The 19027-nt window shown below is 38.3% G+C and overlaps 1 protein-coding gene across 7 annotated transcripts in view; it reads right to left on the bottom strand.

Annotated features, from left to right (window-relative positions):
• The window catches only part of rapgef4 (Rap guanine nucleotide exchange factor (GEF) 4), a 133343-nt gene that overhangs the window by 44970 nt on the left and 69346 nt on the right, over positions 1-19027 (bottom strand). For 6 of the 7 annotated variants that reach the window (XR_004764421.1, XM_035409630.1, XM_035409627.1 and 3 more), the window contains 6 exons: positions 15641-15691; positions 15414-15520; positions 7990-8111; positions 2810-2993; positions 1874-1958; positions 1707-1767 (listed from right to left, as the gene is read on the bottom strand). Coding sequence is in view for 6 of the 7 variants with exons in the window: in XM_035409630.1 (XP_035265521.1) it covers positions 1707-1767; positions 1874-1958; positions 2810-2993; positions 7990-8111; positions 15414-15520; positions 15641-15691 (610 nt within the window). In the remaining variant the exon portion in view is untranslated. The remainder of the gene's footprint in view (positions 1-1706; positions 1768-1873; positions 1959-2809; positions 2994-7989; positions 8112-15413; positions 15521-15640; positions 15692-19027) is intronic. The other variant, XM_035409626.1, reaches the window with a different exon arrangement.

Genomic DNA, 19027 nt, shown 5'->3' with positions numbered 1-19027 from the left:
GTTAATCAGAGAAATGTACCTATTTACCTAGCTAATCGATCTAAATACCTAATAAACTCAAGGTTTAAAAGCATTCTTCTTTCCACAGTAGGCAACTGAGACAAAGAATCTTCACGTCAAGCTTTTATTGTGCTTTGGTTTATTCTACGTCATTGTTTAAGTTTATAATTTTATCCAGGATCCCGTGAGGGTGTACAGTGAAGTTTTTCTTTATTGGCCTCAAAAATGTCCTCTCCCTCTCATGAATAATAAAAATGCAGGTGGATTTGTCCCTTTATCCCACTCTTCTGTTTACCCCAGGGGTCTCAGGTGACATGGCAAAATATCCAAAATCTGTTACATAATGTGCCCTCTACTTTTTACGCCTATTGCAGAGCGGTGACACTAATGTAAAACTTTTGCATCCAGGAATTTGAGATATATAAGAGTAGATTCACCTTTACAAACTAATAAATTGTGCTTTTCATTTATAGCAAATTTGTGTATGTTTTCAAGGCATACATCCTGCATTTGTATACCAATTTCTTCTTCCCAGGCCTGTTTGATTTTCGTTCTGTTTTCACAACATTTAAAAGATGGGTGTATACGTCCTTGAAGTAACATTCAAGTAATTTCATAAGTTAGTAAATGGATTGGTGTATTCAATATTGTTATGTCTTTGTTTTTCAAAATGATGAGAAAAAATGATTCCCATTTGGGATGAGGCTGCTTTTGCATATACGGCTATCTATGTGCACATCTGGGGTGGCTAGGTGAGCCTGCATCAGCATTTCCCTTTATCTTGCATAACAAAGTTATTCGTATAACAAAGTTTCTAATACATCAAAGTTGATATAAAACCATTTATCTGATCTTGGAAGGTATGTTCAAAGTTGCTGGTACATGATAATTTCTCTATTCTGGTAGAGATGTTCAAAGTTGCTGGTACATGATAATTTCTCAATTCTGGTAGGGATGTTGAGAAGGGCCAAAAGAGAAGCCTCATGTAGAGGGCCTCTCATCCACAAATAAGATTCTGAAATTTTCCACCGAATAATAACATTTAAAGTATTGAAGGCTGAAATTATCTTTTTTGCATTTACATAAGTACTTTCTGGATTTCCTTACTGCCTTACAATCCCATATAAAGGGACTGAATTGAATCTAGCCTTTCAAAGAGGCAATACAGCATAAAAAATGAGACTGCCAAGAAAATGAATGCATCTTGGAAGAGCCACCATTGAACGGCATTAATCCTTTCTGCAAAGTATAGCGGCACACTCCTTTGGCAGTGAAAATTTTGCACAATGTGTTTCTAATCATTGTGAATCCTTGATGTTAAAAGGAACTGTAAGCTATTTTGAAAGAGACTTACTTCAGAAATTCTTTGCTAACGTTGGGTATTATGGGTATTCATTCACTCTTCTTCCAACTGATTGTAAAACCTGATGATGATCCAGATGTGTTCATTGGAGTGGTCAAACATGTCTGATCTGATGTTATACACCACCACTTGCATTGGGGTCTGATAAAGCACAGCAGAACCAATCACAACCATAACTAATCCAGACTTTTGACTCCAACCCATTTTGGTACTTCACATAGTAATATCTTCACATTCCAAAGGGAAGGGCTCAGTGACTGTGACTTGCACTTCGGCAGGCACCTCACACATGAAGATAGAGAGAAACAAAGCAGTATATGTGGACAGAGGTTGCTTTACTCACACACTGTTCCGGCTTTTGCATGGGACTCATATATCAGCACGCCAGCTAACTCCCTCTTTACCTGCAGTACAATAACAGGAAGCTCATTTTCAAATCGCTTAGCCAAACAACATTGGAGCCATGTCAGACTGCAGAGAGAGAGAGAGAGAAGAATAATTTGTACTCACAGTGGTAGAGAGGTGAGATAAAGCCTTTATATGAAGAAGCTCTTCATATATAATTTCTAAATCATCCACTGTTCTCTGCCCTGGCCTGCAGGAGGAAGTCAGTATCATGTTAAAAAACATTTAACATCTGATCAATCCCTCGGTTGGAGGGACAGAATTTCATTTAATTGATGTGTGAGAGGACTGCCACTTATCTCAAGTGATACTGAAATAAACAAGTCAACCCTTTATGCAAAGTAACAAAAAACCAATGAACATTCTCTAACTTCATAATTTACTGAACAATTTGATATCACTCATTCATGAGACATGGCTGCTGTATTGGATTAGTGAACCATCCTACCGTTAAATAAACAAATTGAAATACAACAATAAGCTAATGATAAGTTTTGATATAAATTTTAAAAACAATACTACTACTACTACTACTACTACTAATAATAATAATAATAATAATAATAATAACAACAACAACAATAATACATTTATTTTATATAGCTCTTTTCACAATCTCAGATGAATTTTATTCTTGATGTGCTATTCATTCACCCAAAAGCATTGGATGCAGGCAATTGTTCAAACATGTATTGTTGTCATTCAAAAATCTTTAGGTGTAACACAGCTGGATTGCAGATTACTTCCACTATAAATGTTTGGCATTTGACACTTTCATGCGACACATAAACTTGAATGACCACATTCTCTTCAGATGGCAGGATGAAAAAACAAAGGGCCAAGTTACTTTGAATAATTTAGGAAACACTGGGTAGCATTGCTTCAGAATAGAGCTTAATGTGTGATCTAAGCCAGTATTGCTTGTTGTAACTTGGCCTCACTTTGATATAAATACTTCTCAGATAGTATACATAGGTGGGAAAATCACTCAAGCTGCATGCTACTGGCCTGCAGGTGGTGACCTCCCCAGGGAGTACTCACTGCTTCCTGAGGATCATGCGCATGTGGGCATCAGGGCCGATCTGGGACAGGAGCAGGAGCGTATCCTGCAGCTCCTCCTCACTCTCCTTCTTTTCCTCCTCGCTGGGTGGGGGAGCATCCTCTCGTTCATCATCCAGGAAACGGTAGAACAGGTACTTGTCTTGGAAGTTCAGCTCCTGGTCCACTGCCACGCAAACATATTCAACACACACAGAGGTTTAAAATGTGCATTTATAATGGAGGTTGCTGAATTGCATGTTCAGAGAAAGCTCTTCAGCTAAAGCCTTTCGTGCCCTTTGTAAATTGATGTGTCCTCCAATTCAGAAATGAATCCTGAACATGCCTGTGCAGACTGTGACCAATCATGTGAGGTGAAGCATAACTGGCCTCAGCAGAAACAGAAGCTGCTTGTGTTTTGGGGGATATGTGTGCAAATGTGCACCCTCTAAATGAATGCAGGAGGCCACCGCAGTGATTGGATAGGTCCACAATCACATTGAGGCATTTTAAACAGGACCAAAAGAAAAAAGGGGAGAAGTTGTTTCAAAATGTGGCTCCACATGGCACCCACCAATAGAACACTCAAACAGGTGTTACAATTAGAGCCCGACCGATATATCGGCCATTATTTTACTTTTTTGAGGACATCGGGATCGGCAGTTATGTAGCCGATGTGTCCCGATTTTTAAATAAGTATAATAAACAAAAAAAACATTGATTATTTATCTGTACTTGTCTGTTCGAATGTTGTAATTGCTATTTACTAGAATTATCCAGTAGAGGGAGCTCTAATACAAGTGTGAACTGCAGCAGCTGACGCGCTAATTCTGTAATAAGACGTTTGTCACTCGTGCCTCATCCAATATTCTCCACTGCAAGACTTGTCTGCACAGATTCGATTGCCGCAATAAAGGTATGTATATTTAGTGAAAGTTTTTAATTAAATGCGTTTATGTGACCACTATGTTTATCAATCCTCATTATCAAGCGAGCGAGCTAACATATTTGGTTCACTTTAGCAAGTTAGCTGGCTAGCAAGCCTTTATGAAGTGGCAGTGAGCACATAAGCAGCGTAGGATCTACATTTCCAGAGGACATCGCTGTATTCTCAAATAAATAACCAGCCAAAATAAAATGGTGATTGAATGTATCACACGTTTGTTTTTTATCTGAGATAATGATATTAGCTACTATATGATGCTGTGTCAATAGCCAACGCGTTATTGCAAGCGAGTGTGTCATCTAGTCACGTGTCATCGTAGCAAGCTAACCAGACAGTAAAAACGCCGATAAAACACTTCTAAGGGGTATCATTTTAAGCCATGTTATCTAGCTTTGTCATGATAACATGAGAGAAGGATTGCTGTTGGAGAAGTGAATCAACCAACACTTAGCGCGGGTAACCTGCACGAAAGCGCATTGTAGTTTTTTTCACCACCGAATTCTTATGGACAAGCCTCACGTTACGTATTTCCTCCAGTCAATTTAGTTTCATCTAACGTTACACTTGATTCACTCTTTAGCTCCGCTAGATAAAGTCTTACTCTTTGAGATCATGTAGTAGGAATAAAATAAGAAAATATAATTAATGTACTGAGAATAGATACTAAGAAATAATAACAAATTAATAACAACAACAACAACAATAATAATAATATTCATAAAAATACATATTCGAAGCTGGAAAACTGATTTTTCTTAATTAATTTTTTATAGATGGCTGGAAAAGAAAGGAGTAAAAGCAAGGTGTGGAGTTATTTTGATTTCACACACTTAAAGATGGTGTTAATATATGTATCTAATTTAACATCATCTTTCACTTTTTTTATCTAAAAATTTCTTTGTGTGTTTATTTTTATTTTTATTTGTTTGCTTATAAGTTAAATGTTCTTAAATATAGAAACTTTAATAAAATATTAAAAGTTTTTCTAATTGATTTGAAAATGTTGCACTTTTTGACAAAATATCGGTCAAAACATCGGTAATCGGTGGGCTAGGACTCTCCAAAATCGGGATCGGCATCGGACCCAAAAATCTGGCATCGGTCGGGCTCTAGTTACAATGCATAATGTGTACACTTTATGCATTGAAATCTGGGAATATTATTTGTTTGTTATGCAGTTAAGCCTGAACACACACATATACACAGACACACACGCAAGTGCTCACACGTGTCTGCAGTGACTTGTGCATGTTAACCTATTATTGCACTGATTTGGATTCATTAGGTCCATTCTCAAAAAATATGGTAGGCAGAGGGTAGAATATACAGGATATAGATAGATAGATACAGTGAGCTCCATTCTCGGGACAAATACAGTGAGCACCATAATTCATTGGACAGTGACACATTTTTGTTATTTTGGTTCTGTACTCTAGCACTTTGAGTGTGAAAGGATACAATGACAATGAGGTTGAAGTGCAGACTGTCAGCTTTAATTTGAGGGTATTTTCATACATATAGGATGAACCGTTTAGAAATTATAGAACCTTTTGTACATAGTCCCCCCATTTTCTGGCATCAAAAAATATTGGACAGTTTAACATAATGTAGATAAAGTAATCTAATCTAATCATTTTTAATATTTGGTCGCATATCCTTTGCATGCAATGACTGCATGAAGTCTGCGACGCATAGACAGCACCAGACGCTGGGTATCTTCCCTAGTGATGCTCTGCCAGGCCTGTACTGCAGCCATCTTCAGTTCCTGCTTGTTTCGAGGACTTTTTGCCTTCAGTCTCCTCTTCAGCATGTAAAATGCATGTTCAATTGGATTCAGATCCGGTGATTGACTCGGCCAGTCAAGGATTTTCCACGTTTTGGCCGTAAAAAACCCCTTCGCTGCTCTAGCAGTATGTTTTCGGTCATTGTCTTATTGCATGATGAAGTGCCGTCCAATGAGTTTGGAGGCATTTGGTTTTATCTGAGCAGATAAAATATTTCTGTAGACTTCAGAATTCATTGTTCTACTTCTGGCTTTGGATCATGGGCATTTCCTTTTTTTCTCCAAACTTTCCTCTTTCCATCACTCTGGTACATGTTAATCTTTGTCTCATCTGTCCACAAGACATTGTTCCAGAACTCTTGGGGCTCTTTTAGGTGCTTTTTAGCAAACTGTAATCTCGCCTTTCTGTTCTTCAAGCTTATCAGTGGTTTGCATCTTGTAGTGTACCCTCTGTAGTGGTGTAGTCTTCTACGTATGGCAGACTTTGACACATCTACACCTGCATCCAGGAGTGTGTTTTTGATCTGTTGGGCTGTCAGGGGGGGTTTCTTCACCATAGAGAGTATTCTCCGGTCATCCACTACAGTGGTCTTCCTCGGTCTACCGGGTCTTTTGACATAATTGAGTTCACCAGTTGTTTTTTTCTTGTTAATGATGAACCAAACTGTTAACTTGGGCATGCCCAGGGTTTTTGCAATGTTCCTGATTGATTTTCATTTCTGGGCCAGCTTAATGTGCATTGACACTGCTGTCTTCCTCATGTTGTCACACCCCAACAACAATCTCCAAAGGCAATTGCAAAGGGTAGAATCAAGACTAGACATCAACAGCTCTCTTCTGCATTCACAAAGGACACAAATGAATACACCTGCCTAATGAAACACATCTGTGAAGCCACTTCAACAAATACTTGTAGTACCTTAAAATGGGGGGACCATGTACAAAAGGTGCTGTCATTTCTAAACGGGTCATCCGATATGGATGAAAATACCCTCAAATTAAAGCTGACAGTCTGCACTTCAACCTCATTGTCATTGTATTCTTTCAAACTCAAAGTGCTAGAGTACAGAACCAAAATAACAAAAAATGTGTCACTGTCCAATGAATTATGGTGCTCACTGTACATATTTTTTCTTGATTTGGTACTGTAAGCCACAATTTTAGATTTATATTCAAACAATTCACATGTGGTTAAAGTGCATTCTCAGCTTTTAATTTCAGGGTATTTTTAACATTTTAGTTTCAACATGTAGAAATGACAGTACTTTTACACATCACCCCCCCCCCCCCCCCCCCCCATTTCAGGGCATCATAACGTTTGGGACATATTAATATTATGTAAATGAAAGTAGGCATGTTTGGTACTTTTGATGCATAGGCTATCCTTTGCATGCAATGACTGCCTAAAATCTGTGACCCATAGACATCTCCAGGTGCTAGGTATCTTCTCTGATGATGCTCTGCCAAGCCTATACTGCAGCCATTTTCAGCTTCTGTTTGTTTTTGGGGGCTTAAGTCTTCACTTAAGCAAATGAAGCACTCATCTTTCCACAAGACCTTAGCAAGCTGCAGCCTGTCCATCCTGGTCTTCCAGCGAACTAGTGGTTTGTAGCCTCTTGTAGTGTAGCCTCTGTAGTTCTGTTTGTGAAGTCTCTAGTGTTTCTTTTGCGCCTCTACATCATGAAACCTATGCACTTGTTGTACGTCGCTCTGGATAAGAGCGTCTGCTAAATGCCTATAATGTAATGTAATGTAATGTCTTCTGTGGATGACTCATCCACACCTGCCTCCTGAAGTGCATTTCTGATCTGCTGGACAGCTGTTTGGGGTTTTTTCTTCATAATGGTGAGAATTCTTCAGGAGAGGTCTTCCTTAGCCTACCAGGTCCTTTGTGATTACTCAGCTCACCAGTAGTCTCATTCTTCTCAATGATGTTCCAAACAATTGATTTTGGAAGGCCAAAGGTTTTTTTTTTCTTATTTATTATTTTTTTTGGCAAAACTCTCATGTTGACAAATGCCAATAACAGACTCCAAAGGCAATCAAAATCCTAGAATCAAGACCAGATACAGAAACCTCTTTTATACCTACACTAAGGAAGCAATTGAACACACCTGGCTAATCAGAAATATCTGGGAAGCCATTTGTTCCAAACATTATTGTGCCCTGAATTGAGGGGGAGGGCAGGTGTTGGCCATATATAAAGCGTGCTGTTACTTCTACATGGTATAACCAAATGCATAAAAATACCCTGTATTAAAAGCTGAAAATCTGCACTTTAACCACAAGCAAATTGTTTCATTAGAAATCTAAAACAGTTAATCAAGAAAAAAAGATGTCTATGTCCCAAACGTTATTGTGGACAGATTCATGCATTATTAATCTTGATCTTGTTGAGCTGTGTTGATTGTGAGCCCGCCTCTCCGAACAGATGAAGATGGGTGGAGGTCTCACCGTGGTTGAGCACGCCCTCCTCCAGCAGCACCTGCCACATGCCCACAGCCTGGGTACGGGAGTGAACACAGGGGCTCTGCTGCATCTGCCAGTCCACCAGTTCTGTGCCCACACAACACTGCCTGCAGAACATGCATATAAACATGCAATGAACCAGCCCTGCCCACACAACAAAGACGGAACCAGGTCTGTGATCACAACATACACATATACAGTAGGGGTGTGACAGTATACACATTCATACCAAACCATTTGGCATGGGACTTTCCATTTGTCACAAACGGAATAATTAAAGTCTGACTTTAATGCACGTGTAGAACTTGTTCAGTACTTGAACTTAAATTTGTGAGCTGCCATCCATGATTTCACATTTGCACAGGGCAGGGTGTTCGTTTGGCCCAGCTTCATCAATATGGCAAATTCAAATGAGAAGCCTGAGCTTGAGGAGCTCGACAAGCCCTCCCATGTCAATCAAGAAGCCCTCCCAATCAACAATTTCTGACCACATGTAAAAAGACAGGATTCACAAACAACTTTACACATCCACTCAATAAAGCCCCAAACTTGGATGATTTGCCTTTTCCCCCCTCCTTTTTCCTGCTGATTACATCATTAAAAATACTCCAGTACTGCAATCAACAGTTCTCCCCACTGGACATTTAGATACATCTGCCAATAAAAACATATCATCTTGAAAGCAGCCAATGAACGTTAGTAAATCGTGATTGACACTGTAGTCCACCAATCTCTGCTTACAAACAGCCAGTGGCGTCACTAGGGTTGTTGTCACCCGATGTTGTCGACAAGGGGGTGTGAGCGCAAGGAATTGCGTGTTATGCATTGAAACGACAAAGCACTTCTCATCACATTAATACCGCTAATTAAATCAACCGGCAGTTGCTATGTACGACTTCCTCTGACAATTTTAATTTCCAAACTATAATAAATACTGGACCCCTAACCACAAAAATGCTTAGCTATATGTACTGTGTTGGAACTAACATATTTGCCCTTTTTATATGCATATTTAACCTAAGCCATTGGTTTAGGAATCAACCTGTTGCTATGGTTATTCATAGAAGTAGGCCAGGCTGAGTTGTCTGATAGTTACAGAAGAAAGCAATTACTGTGTATTTTAAAAGCAATGTAACGTTTTCTGTATCACTCATCCAGTTAGCCAGAATAATGAAAGACAAAGCTAACCAGATAGATAATACAATATAATACATAATGTAGGCATTCAATAATCTGTGACTCTTCAGCTAATGCTACATGAATTACAGTCTTTGCATGTGCATTGCAGGTAGGCAGTTAGCTTATATGTGACAGGTGCTGGTGTTTTGATCCGCAAGTAGGGCAAGGTCATTTTTCAGTTTTTTACAGATTATGAAAGTGCAGATTATAAGCTTTCAAATGATGTGTCATACTTTGAAATTTGAAAATAGTTGAAGAAGATATGCTTATTTGAATGTTGGTACTCCTAAAATCAAGTAGCAGAGAAAATCCCCTTGAAAGATCTTGAACTTTTCACACTTCTCACAGGGAGATAATGGGTGGGAACAATAGCTAGTTAACTCCACCCCAACCACTAGAGTACCTGTCAATCCTTGCCCATTTAGGGGTGAATTTGAATGAATGAATTTGCTCCTAGTTAGTTTGCAATGAAATACTGGGAGATTGCGGGTTAAAGTATACATGTCCTAGATCAAAAACTTCTTGACCACAAGTTCATAAAATCTAAGGGTGGATATGTAGAACTACTAAAGATCTATGAAGCAAAAACTAAGCAGTGTACCCAGCATCTCCATATCTACCCAAAATGTCTAAATTATTAACACTGGTCTAAAATAGCTCAGGGTCCAGAAACAAATCCAAAATCTCTCCAAAAAGGAATATAATGCTTTTTGTCCATTGTAAAGCATATGAGCCCCTTATGAAGGTTTACGATGAAACATAGATATAATTTAAACATAATGCAAAAATAATACAATTTCTAAAATAACGTATATAACCGAAATATTTTGAGCAGTAATACTTACATAGCAATGATGAAATCTTATCTATGTTCAGTAGATGGAGACAGAGACAGTAAATCAATGACAGTTCTATCCGCTTCTGTTTTGCTCCAGAAAACGATGTCAGATAGGTCTATCACCAAACATATGGCTTAGCTATGCCCAGAAGTCCTCAATAATAATGGTATTTTCCAAGGAATTACGAAAAATCGTTGACAATGTTTTGTTAGGTGCAACGTCTTTTAATGCTGCCATGGTAAGAAAATGTTCGGTTACGCTAACCTATAAAACGCTATTCCAAAAGCAAAATTAGACATGTTATACATCGTTAGAAAGCTTATACTCTCACCTACTGATTGAGCATCCGCCATTGTAGCAACCTCACACAGTAAACAAACATAGGCTACAACCACACGGCTTTATTTATGGACGGTGGCTTGACAGAAACAAAGTGACAATAGCCAACAAATTCAAACATGCTAATTAAACTGCACCCCCATCACGCCTCCAAAACCCGGCTGTAAGAATCACTAAAACAAGCCGACTTTGCTGACAAATTATAAGTATTTAGTGACCCTAAAAATGTTGTTTATTCTATTGAGTGACTTCTTCAACACTTTAACTTTCGTAATATGAAAAAAAGGAAAACAGTAAAAAAAAATTTTAAAAACCTTTTTTGCCTCCTAGCGCGATTTCAAGATTTGCGACTTGCGGACCTTTTCTCCAGCACCCGTCACATATAGCCTATGTACAGTCAGTCAGCTGCGTATCTCACTCTACATAACCTTTCATTTATATTCCAAAAATATTAATATGCCACTCATTCCTAAATCACATGAAGTTCCCAGGTCATATTAGTACAGTGCTAAAGCCATTTGCCTGATAAAAGTGTTTTTATCAGCATATTTAATGTTGGCTATTGGTTTTGTGAATCAACCTTTATAACCTGTTGCTTGCTATGGATACATCTAGAAGCGTCTGCCAACACAATGTCACTTACTGTTACTATAGCCGCGTTTCCACCCAAAGTACCCAGAACTTTTAGTCCCAGGAACTACTTTTCAAGGAACTAAAAAGTTCCTTCAGCCCATTGTTGTCTGCGTTTCCACCGAGGTCTAAAGCCCCGCGAAGATTAGGCAAATTAGTCCACTGACGTATGAAAAAGCGACATCGTCGTCGGTCTATCTGTCGCATGATTTCTTCTGTAACCCCATACTACCACCAAAGTAGCCTACATTATTTTCTAATAACCGGGACAGCCCGGAGGGGTTTATTCCACTTATACAACGGGTTACCAACAATGACTATATATGGTTACTATAGTATTTATTGATTTTTATCGACTTAATCACCTGAAATTGATATATTCTTCCGCAGCCATTTGGGCGTATTTTACCGTTGTCAAGCAAAACTCTCGTTGGTAGTTCGACTTGGACCGTTGTTATGCAACAAATAGGATATAACAGGCCAATAGTCAGATTGTAACTGTTTTATATATCCTCTCAAACACATTCATTATGTTTGCATGCGAACATTCACTTTCATGTCTTGACATCCGAGGCGACAGAATGCATTCACATCCCACAAATAATTGGTAACAACAGCAGAAAACATGCACATGTCGTAAAAAATTTGCTGGTGAATTGATTACTTCGACACTCATAGTCAATTCCATATAGGCTAATCGCAAAATGACAAGAATAAATAGAATGAAAACTCGGACTTGCGTGAAAATTTAAATTAATATTGCAGTGGTACAGCCACCGTTTGCTTTCGTTTAAAGTTACTGCTAACGGAGAAGCAAAGTGTGCCCTCCAGATGCGAACCATGCACCATAAATTAGTAAAATTATGGCAGTCTGAAAAAGCAAAAGGGACAATTACTAGAATTAACCTGTTATTTCACCCTGACAAAAAGTGTGGAAGGTGATTTCCAGTTTGCTTTTACTGTATCCCCAACGTAAATTATGCAGAACTACCGCATACCTCACATAACTGCATCAAACGTTTTGAGTCAATTATAACGGGCTAACAAAGAAAATCCGGAAGAAAATGTTCAGCAACCGAATTAAACCGTTTGAATGTTTTGGTATGTAATATGCTGTCCCAGCACGAATGCTTAACATTTCATGAAACGAATACTGAAGCAAGAAAAGAACAGAAGCGCACTTGTTATAATCCTCAATCTTAATTTCTCATCTGTTCCAAGACGTTGGCTGGCTATAACCAAAAATCAGCCACTGCGCCGCATAACATACAAGTTTGAATTCAAGTTATTATGAAAATTAATCGGTTTGCGGCTGCAGACTTTTAAAAATGGCGGTTGAAATAAAATACTGCGAGTAGTCGACCAATCAGAAATATTCAGCGCTTGCGCCCCACCCCAAAAGTTCTGAGCAGGGTAAAATAAAGTCCCCGGAACTTAATTTAGGTCCCTGCGGTGGAAACGCACCAAGTTCCTCAAAAGGTTCCTAGTTCCTGGGGAAAGTTCCTGCGGTGGAAACGCAGTTTATGACTGTAGGCTCATTTTAAAATAATGAAAAAGACTTGCTATCACTGTCTAAGCATACCAAATTAAAGTTAATTCCAGGCAATTTTATGCCATCTAACTAAGACTTCTGCTATTTTAATACTCTGTATTTTCCGCAAATGACCGTATTGCAGTTATAATTACTAGGTCTGAAAAAACACAGGGCCAAGTTACTTGAAATAATTTAGAGAACATTGGGTAGCATTGCTTTAGAATGTTTTATGTTTGTTGTAATTTGGCCTCATTTTGATATCAATACTTTTAATGGGAAGCCTAGTTTTTAAAAGTTTGAATTAATGACTTATAGACAGTGCTTTGTATGTGATTACCTTGGAATATGAGTATGTTCAAAATGTGTTTTTGTTTAGATTATACAGTCTGCACAGCAGGTACCATTACAGAGTAAACTACAAAAGGACCAAATGAAATGGCATTAGACAGTACATGTTCAATTACAAAAGATCATCTTACAAGTCTGTAAAAAAGGACTGTTTTATCCACTGCCTTCTGGAAGAAGGCTGAGGAGTATCAAGACCAGAACCACCAGGTTCAAAAACAGCTTTTTTCCACAGGCTGTTGGTCTCCTGAACTGTCCTACCTGAAGGTTTTTTAGACTTACATAAGCACTTCAGCACTTTAACAGTCAGACACTCTGCTGTTTTTACACTTCATCTTAAGTGAAGTTTTTAAGTTTGCTACTTTTATTATTGTACGTTCTGTTTTTATTGCGTTGTTTTTAGTGCTTGTTTAATTTTTCTGTTTTTAAGTATTGCACTATGGCCCCGGGGGCACTATATTTCGTTCTACTCTTTGCATAACCTGTAAGGAGAAGGAATGACAGTAAACCTAAACTATAACTATAACTTTAGACTTTACAATTACAACTTTAAATTTTTTACATTTAGCACGTACAAAATGGGCTGCCATTGGGTCGGTGAGGCATCTTATTGTACTGCGATTCTCAGATTATTGCGATATGTAGGTTTTTGGTAAAGATCAGTGAAGATATACCAAGATTTTTGAGTACCGTACCCTAAAATACAGACTAGTGTTGTCACGATACCAAAATTTTGACTTCGATACCGATAAAAAATTTAGTATCACGATACTCGATACTTGAATGATATTTGAAACTTAAACACGATACTGATTCGATACTCGGTACCTAACGATACTGAAATGACCTTAATAGATCAGAAACGTAATGTCCACAAGGGTTGACCTCATTTTCGAATTCACGGTTTATTAACAACCTTTAAGTTGAAGCCTGTTCAACATATTAATAAGCATAGGCCTATAGTGTTAGAACACTAAACAATAGACAAATATATTAAATATATTTCAAAAATTAAACAATTGTAAAATAAAGAATCTTTAAACAGGTCTTTCACTTTAAAATAGATCCAAAAACTGCATATTTTAATAATACAGCATCTTCCTATAATAAAATATTTCCAAATTAGAACACCTATAGTGTTAGAACAACACCATATTAAATAACAGAAATATGTAAGTATCGATAGTCGCTCCTGAAGTGAACTGACTCGAAGCTTGCGCTGTATCAACGAGTCTGAATGCACAAGCGCACGTCACCTGACTTGGCTATCTTAGTTGCTACTGCCATCTAGCGAAGATTCAGACAAATTACACCTTTCATCCTCTCAATCAGTAATGCGGGAGACACATTTCCCTGGCTTTTACATTTGACCTAAAAGTACTGAACGTCGGAAAATTCTAATACCAAACCGTTCTTTTTTTTTAAGTACCAAAAAAGTACCAAAGTTTCGGTATACCGTGCAACACTAATACACACTGAACCAGCTCTGCCCACACAATGAACACATATACAGACTGAACCAGGTCTGTGCTCACACTACACACAGATACAGACTGAACCAGGTCTGTGCTCACGCTGCACACACATATACAGACTGAACCAGGTCTGTGCTCACACTACACACATATACAGACTGAACCAGGTCTGTGCTCGCACTCCACACATATACAGACTGAACCAGGTCTGTGCGTACACTCCACAGATACAGACTGAACCAGGTCTGTGCTCACACTACACACACATATACAGACTGAACCAGGTCTGTGCGCACACTCCACAGATACAGACTGAACCAGGTCTGTGCATATACTCCACAGATACAGACTGAACCAGGTCTGTGCTCACACTACACACACATATACAGACTTAACCAGGTCTATGCGCACACTCCACACATATACAGACTGAAACAGGTCTGTGTCCAGACAAAACATTCATATAAACACAGACCAGCAGTGGGCTCTCATACTGAACAAGCTCTATTACAGCACAACACTGCCTGCAGAACAAATGTGCTGAAAAGATTAATGCTCATGCACTGAAATGCACATCCACATATGCAACTGCAGATGCACACAACTTTATATCAGGTGGAATAAATGTATTATTTTTCTGGATCATTTATTATATGTCCCAAGTGTCCATTCCTTTAAATTGTTTCACATATATGCACATGCGCATGAAGTCTCACATGACTGAACACACTCTCACACACACAAACTCACATGCACAGACAAACAAAAAAAACACAAACAATCATGCTCACACATACACACATACACATTTTTTTCACAGGAGCTTAGCTCCAACGTAGTACTCTTTTCTCAAAGTCCTGTTTATGTCATCACACAGAATGTGAATGTGACTTTTTGCACATTTCATATCATACTGCCTCTCATCCTCATTCTCTTACATAACGCTATGATGAAGAACTCAGGAAGCAGGGCATTCTAGCAGTACTAATGCAGAGCAGGCACTGTGTAAAACAGTACCATAGTCATTGGCTTCCCATTACAAATCCAACTAATTTGTGTAAAACCTACCTGTATGTCTTCAAGTGATATTTCCTATCTCGGATCATATGAGGGGCTCTGGACAAGATGGCATTGCGCAAAACCTTTCCGGCCCTCAGGATCTTTTCTGATGGAACCTGACATGAAGACATAGCAGCCAGTGAGTTCTCAGGGGTATGCAAGCGAACCAGATCTGAAAATGATGCTTTTCCAAAAGATGACGGCTTCAGCTCAGTCTGCGGGGAAGCTCTCAGTACCTGAAGAACGGATTTAGGGCGAGGTTTGGCCTGACTTTCAATGAGAGGGGTCTGAAAAATAAATGTGAAATGTGAACACAACTGAAAAAAAAAATGAATAAGACGGACATGCACACAAAAATTAAAAATAACAAAGAACACTCAGGTATACACGTGAAACTAAAACTAAGGAATAACAAAAAATAAGACACGTTTTGAACAGTAGATGTCAGGGCAAAGGCTCAAACAACTATATAAAAATCATTAAACAACTCAAAAAGTGCTCCGAGTCCCATAGTCATTCTATTGACATTTTTCTTTTTTCTTTGAATGATATTTATTTTTTCACTGTATATATTTTTAACTGGATTTTATTCATAACAAAACGTAACATAACATAATGACCAGAATAGGCCATTCAGCCCAACGATGCTCACAATTTTCTTGACAAAATTATACCTACAGCTCTGATTACCTACAGACTAGATAGTTTCTAACACCTTATCAAGCCTGGTCTCCCCAGAGTTCCTGCCTCTACAATGTGACCTGGCAGGCTATTACACACATTGAACACTCTCTGTGCAAAAAACATCTTCCTAATGTCTGTATGGAATTTACCTTTTACTCATTTCCATTTATGTCCCCTCATTCTACTAACAGAACTCAACCTGAAGACTCTCTTAGTTCACCTTGAATCTCTTGTACAGTTCACTAGTGAGATATTATAACTGTGCACAGTTGCCCTTCTTCGTTACTTGGCCCTGACATTGTTGGGATCCAATTGGCAGACATAACCACTGAGAACTAGTGTTTTAGCAGGACAAACCACTCGACAGCTTCTCAAAATTCTGTTTTCCTAACTGGACTCAATGACACACATAACCTGGATTATTTGGTCAATTAGTTCAACCAATGTATGTCTGCAAAGGGCCAATTTTATTAAAATTACATTTTTAACACAAAAAACCTCACCTCAAAAATTTAATGTGAAGTACTGCGGCCAGATCAACTATTTACTGAGATTAGACAAATTTAATGTATGTACAGACCTCAGTTAGCTTCTCAGATAGCTACATAAAGGTGAGTTAGGTAAGATGAAAAGAATAATCTATTGTTAAACAACTTTGAGTTCATATGTAACAATATGTTCATTTGGTTGGTTAGTTTCATCTCAGAGATAATACCACTATACCAATCATCGAGGCTCCAGCATAAATTAGTCATACAGTATGTATATGCGTGTGTATGTATATATATATATATACAATAAATAAATATATTATTTATTTATTTTTATTTATTTTAAAGAAATGATTAAAAAATATATGTTTTTCATTTATGTTGGCTGTCTAACTGGGCTGTAAACCTCACATCTGTCTCAGTCGCCATAGTAACTGCACAAATGTCACTCACTGCCACCCATCCAGGACTCCATGAGGGAAGGGGGGGGGGGGGGGCGGTTTCCAAGGAAACATCATGGCAGGAGTGACAAAGTAATCACACAGAGGAACACTTGGAGCCACACGCTCCTCCTCAGCCTCACACCTGGTGGTGGTGGTGGTGGTGGTGGTGGTGGGGGGGGGGGACAGAAGCTTTGCATTGTGGCTGTAACCAACATCCGTTCCCCTCCCCAACAGCTGCTGTTTAACATTACAAAGGAGTGTGTTCACCATCCAGGGGGAGGGGCACTGTAACTAAAAACCATGAGTCCATCAACCAAAGCTGCAGCCCTCTACTACAGAACAAATACATGGCTACAATGAATAAATGTATACTTTTATTTACATGGATCAAAGGACAACCTCTCAAACTGTCAATCCTTCAGTTTTCAGTAAAAAATTATATTCAGCAATATTAAAGTACCAAAAGAATCACTGAATGAATTAATAAGACTGAACCCCTGGAGATTGTATTGTGCATTCAAAATATTCAGATCTAAAAAAATTAAAAGGTTAGGATGAAATGAGAAGAAGAATTCAATTATGAGTGATACCTAATTTCCATTCCACAGCAACATCTAGGCCTTCAACAGTGTTCTAACAATTACTGGGTAGAATACGTAGCTCCTACCTGGCCCAAGCGATGTGTGCAGATGAGGCCTTTTCACAGGACTTTATCTGAGGAATCCTGTTTGATTACTGCTCAAACATTATTTTGCCTCATGATCACACTAATAAATCTTTATGTAAAAACAATAACGTGGACCACAAAATAATTGCATTTATTACAAGAAAATGCAGAATGTTGTGGGGTTCTATGCATTCGATAAGCAAGTCCACCCCCAAAGCATTCCACAATAAATGTAAGGTAAATGTGAACAGCATAGTAATGGAGGAAGAATATTCCTCCACACCAGCGTTTCTTAATATACTGGTTGAAACTCAAATAGGTTGCGGGAGGGTATGCGGTGGGTCATATAATTAATCTGTAGGCCACTAGGCTAAACTAGTATTTATATTTGGTACCTGAAAGGTAGGCCTACTAATTTTATAATTTGGGTCCCAATATTAAAAAGTTTAAGGACCAATGCAAAATAAATACAACACAAATAAATGCACAGAGCACATAAAAGAGCAGAGAGTATGACATTGAGTGTGACCTCTTCCTCTCGTCCACTGGCATTTATCTAAGCTCCTCAGTTCCACAGACATTACTGATACTCTGTTAATAATTTATTTTCCCCACGCAACAATGTGCTCTACTTTAAAAACACAATGTGTATTGCTTAGAAAGGCTAACTTAGATATTAAAGCAAAATTGTAGTAATTTTAGTAGTACTGCCTCTTTTACAGTGACTGATATTGAGTGCATGAGGTTCTTAATCCCTAGTTGTTGCTGAGCAAATCTCCCACATCAGTCATGATTTGTTGTGGTACAGGAGTCATTTCAATAAAATCAATGTGAATGTTAATATCTGAGAGCATTTGCCATGTATCACTGATAAATTTACTTAAAATGGATAAATATGTATGTTTGGCTTAGCATTAATATTTTACAAGGGTCTTGTTCCCATCTGGAAGGGATTTCCTGGAAGGTTCAACATACTGAGATTATGTACTTTTTTCAGTGCTACTTTTGATGTATTGCATTAAAGGTATACTATGCAGGTTTTCTGAAGCTGTTCTAGACTCTGTGTTTGTAGTCAAAAAAGTCTCCTCCTCCATCCTCAACCTAACCCACACCTCCATTGAGGATGCACCCTCAAGTGCTACAAGCCAAATGTCAAGCAAAAAGATCAGAGATATTGAAAATAGCATTTTTAGCAATATGAATACTAATCCATAGTGCAGCCATTTTGTCTTTTTCCTCGTTCGATACTCAGCTACTCTGGACATTTAGTTTAGAATTGGGATGTAAACATGGAATCGTGTGTGGAATAAGTTAGCAGCCCACAGGTACACTATAGCT

Source organism: Anguilla anguilla, chromosome 3 (genome assembly GCF_013347855.1).
Source record: "Anguilla anguilla isolate fAngAng1 chromosome 3, fAngAng1.pri, whole genome shotgun sequence".
NCBI lineage: Eukaryota > Metazoa > Chordata > Actinopteri > Anguilliformes > Anguillidae > Anguilla > Anguilla anguilla.
Note: the sequence above shows the minus strand (reverse complement) of the source record. Positions and strands in the feature narration are given on the sequence as shown.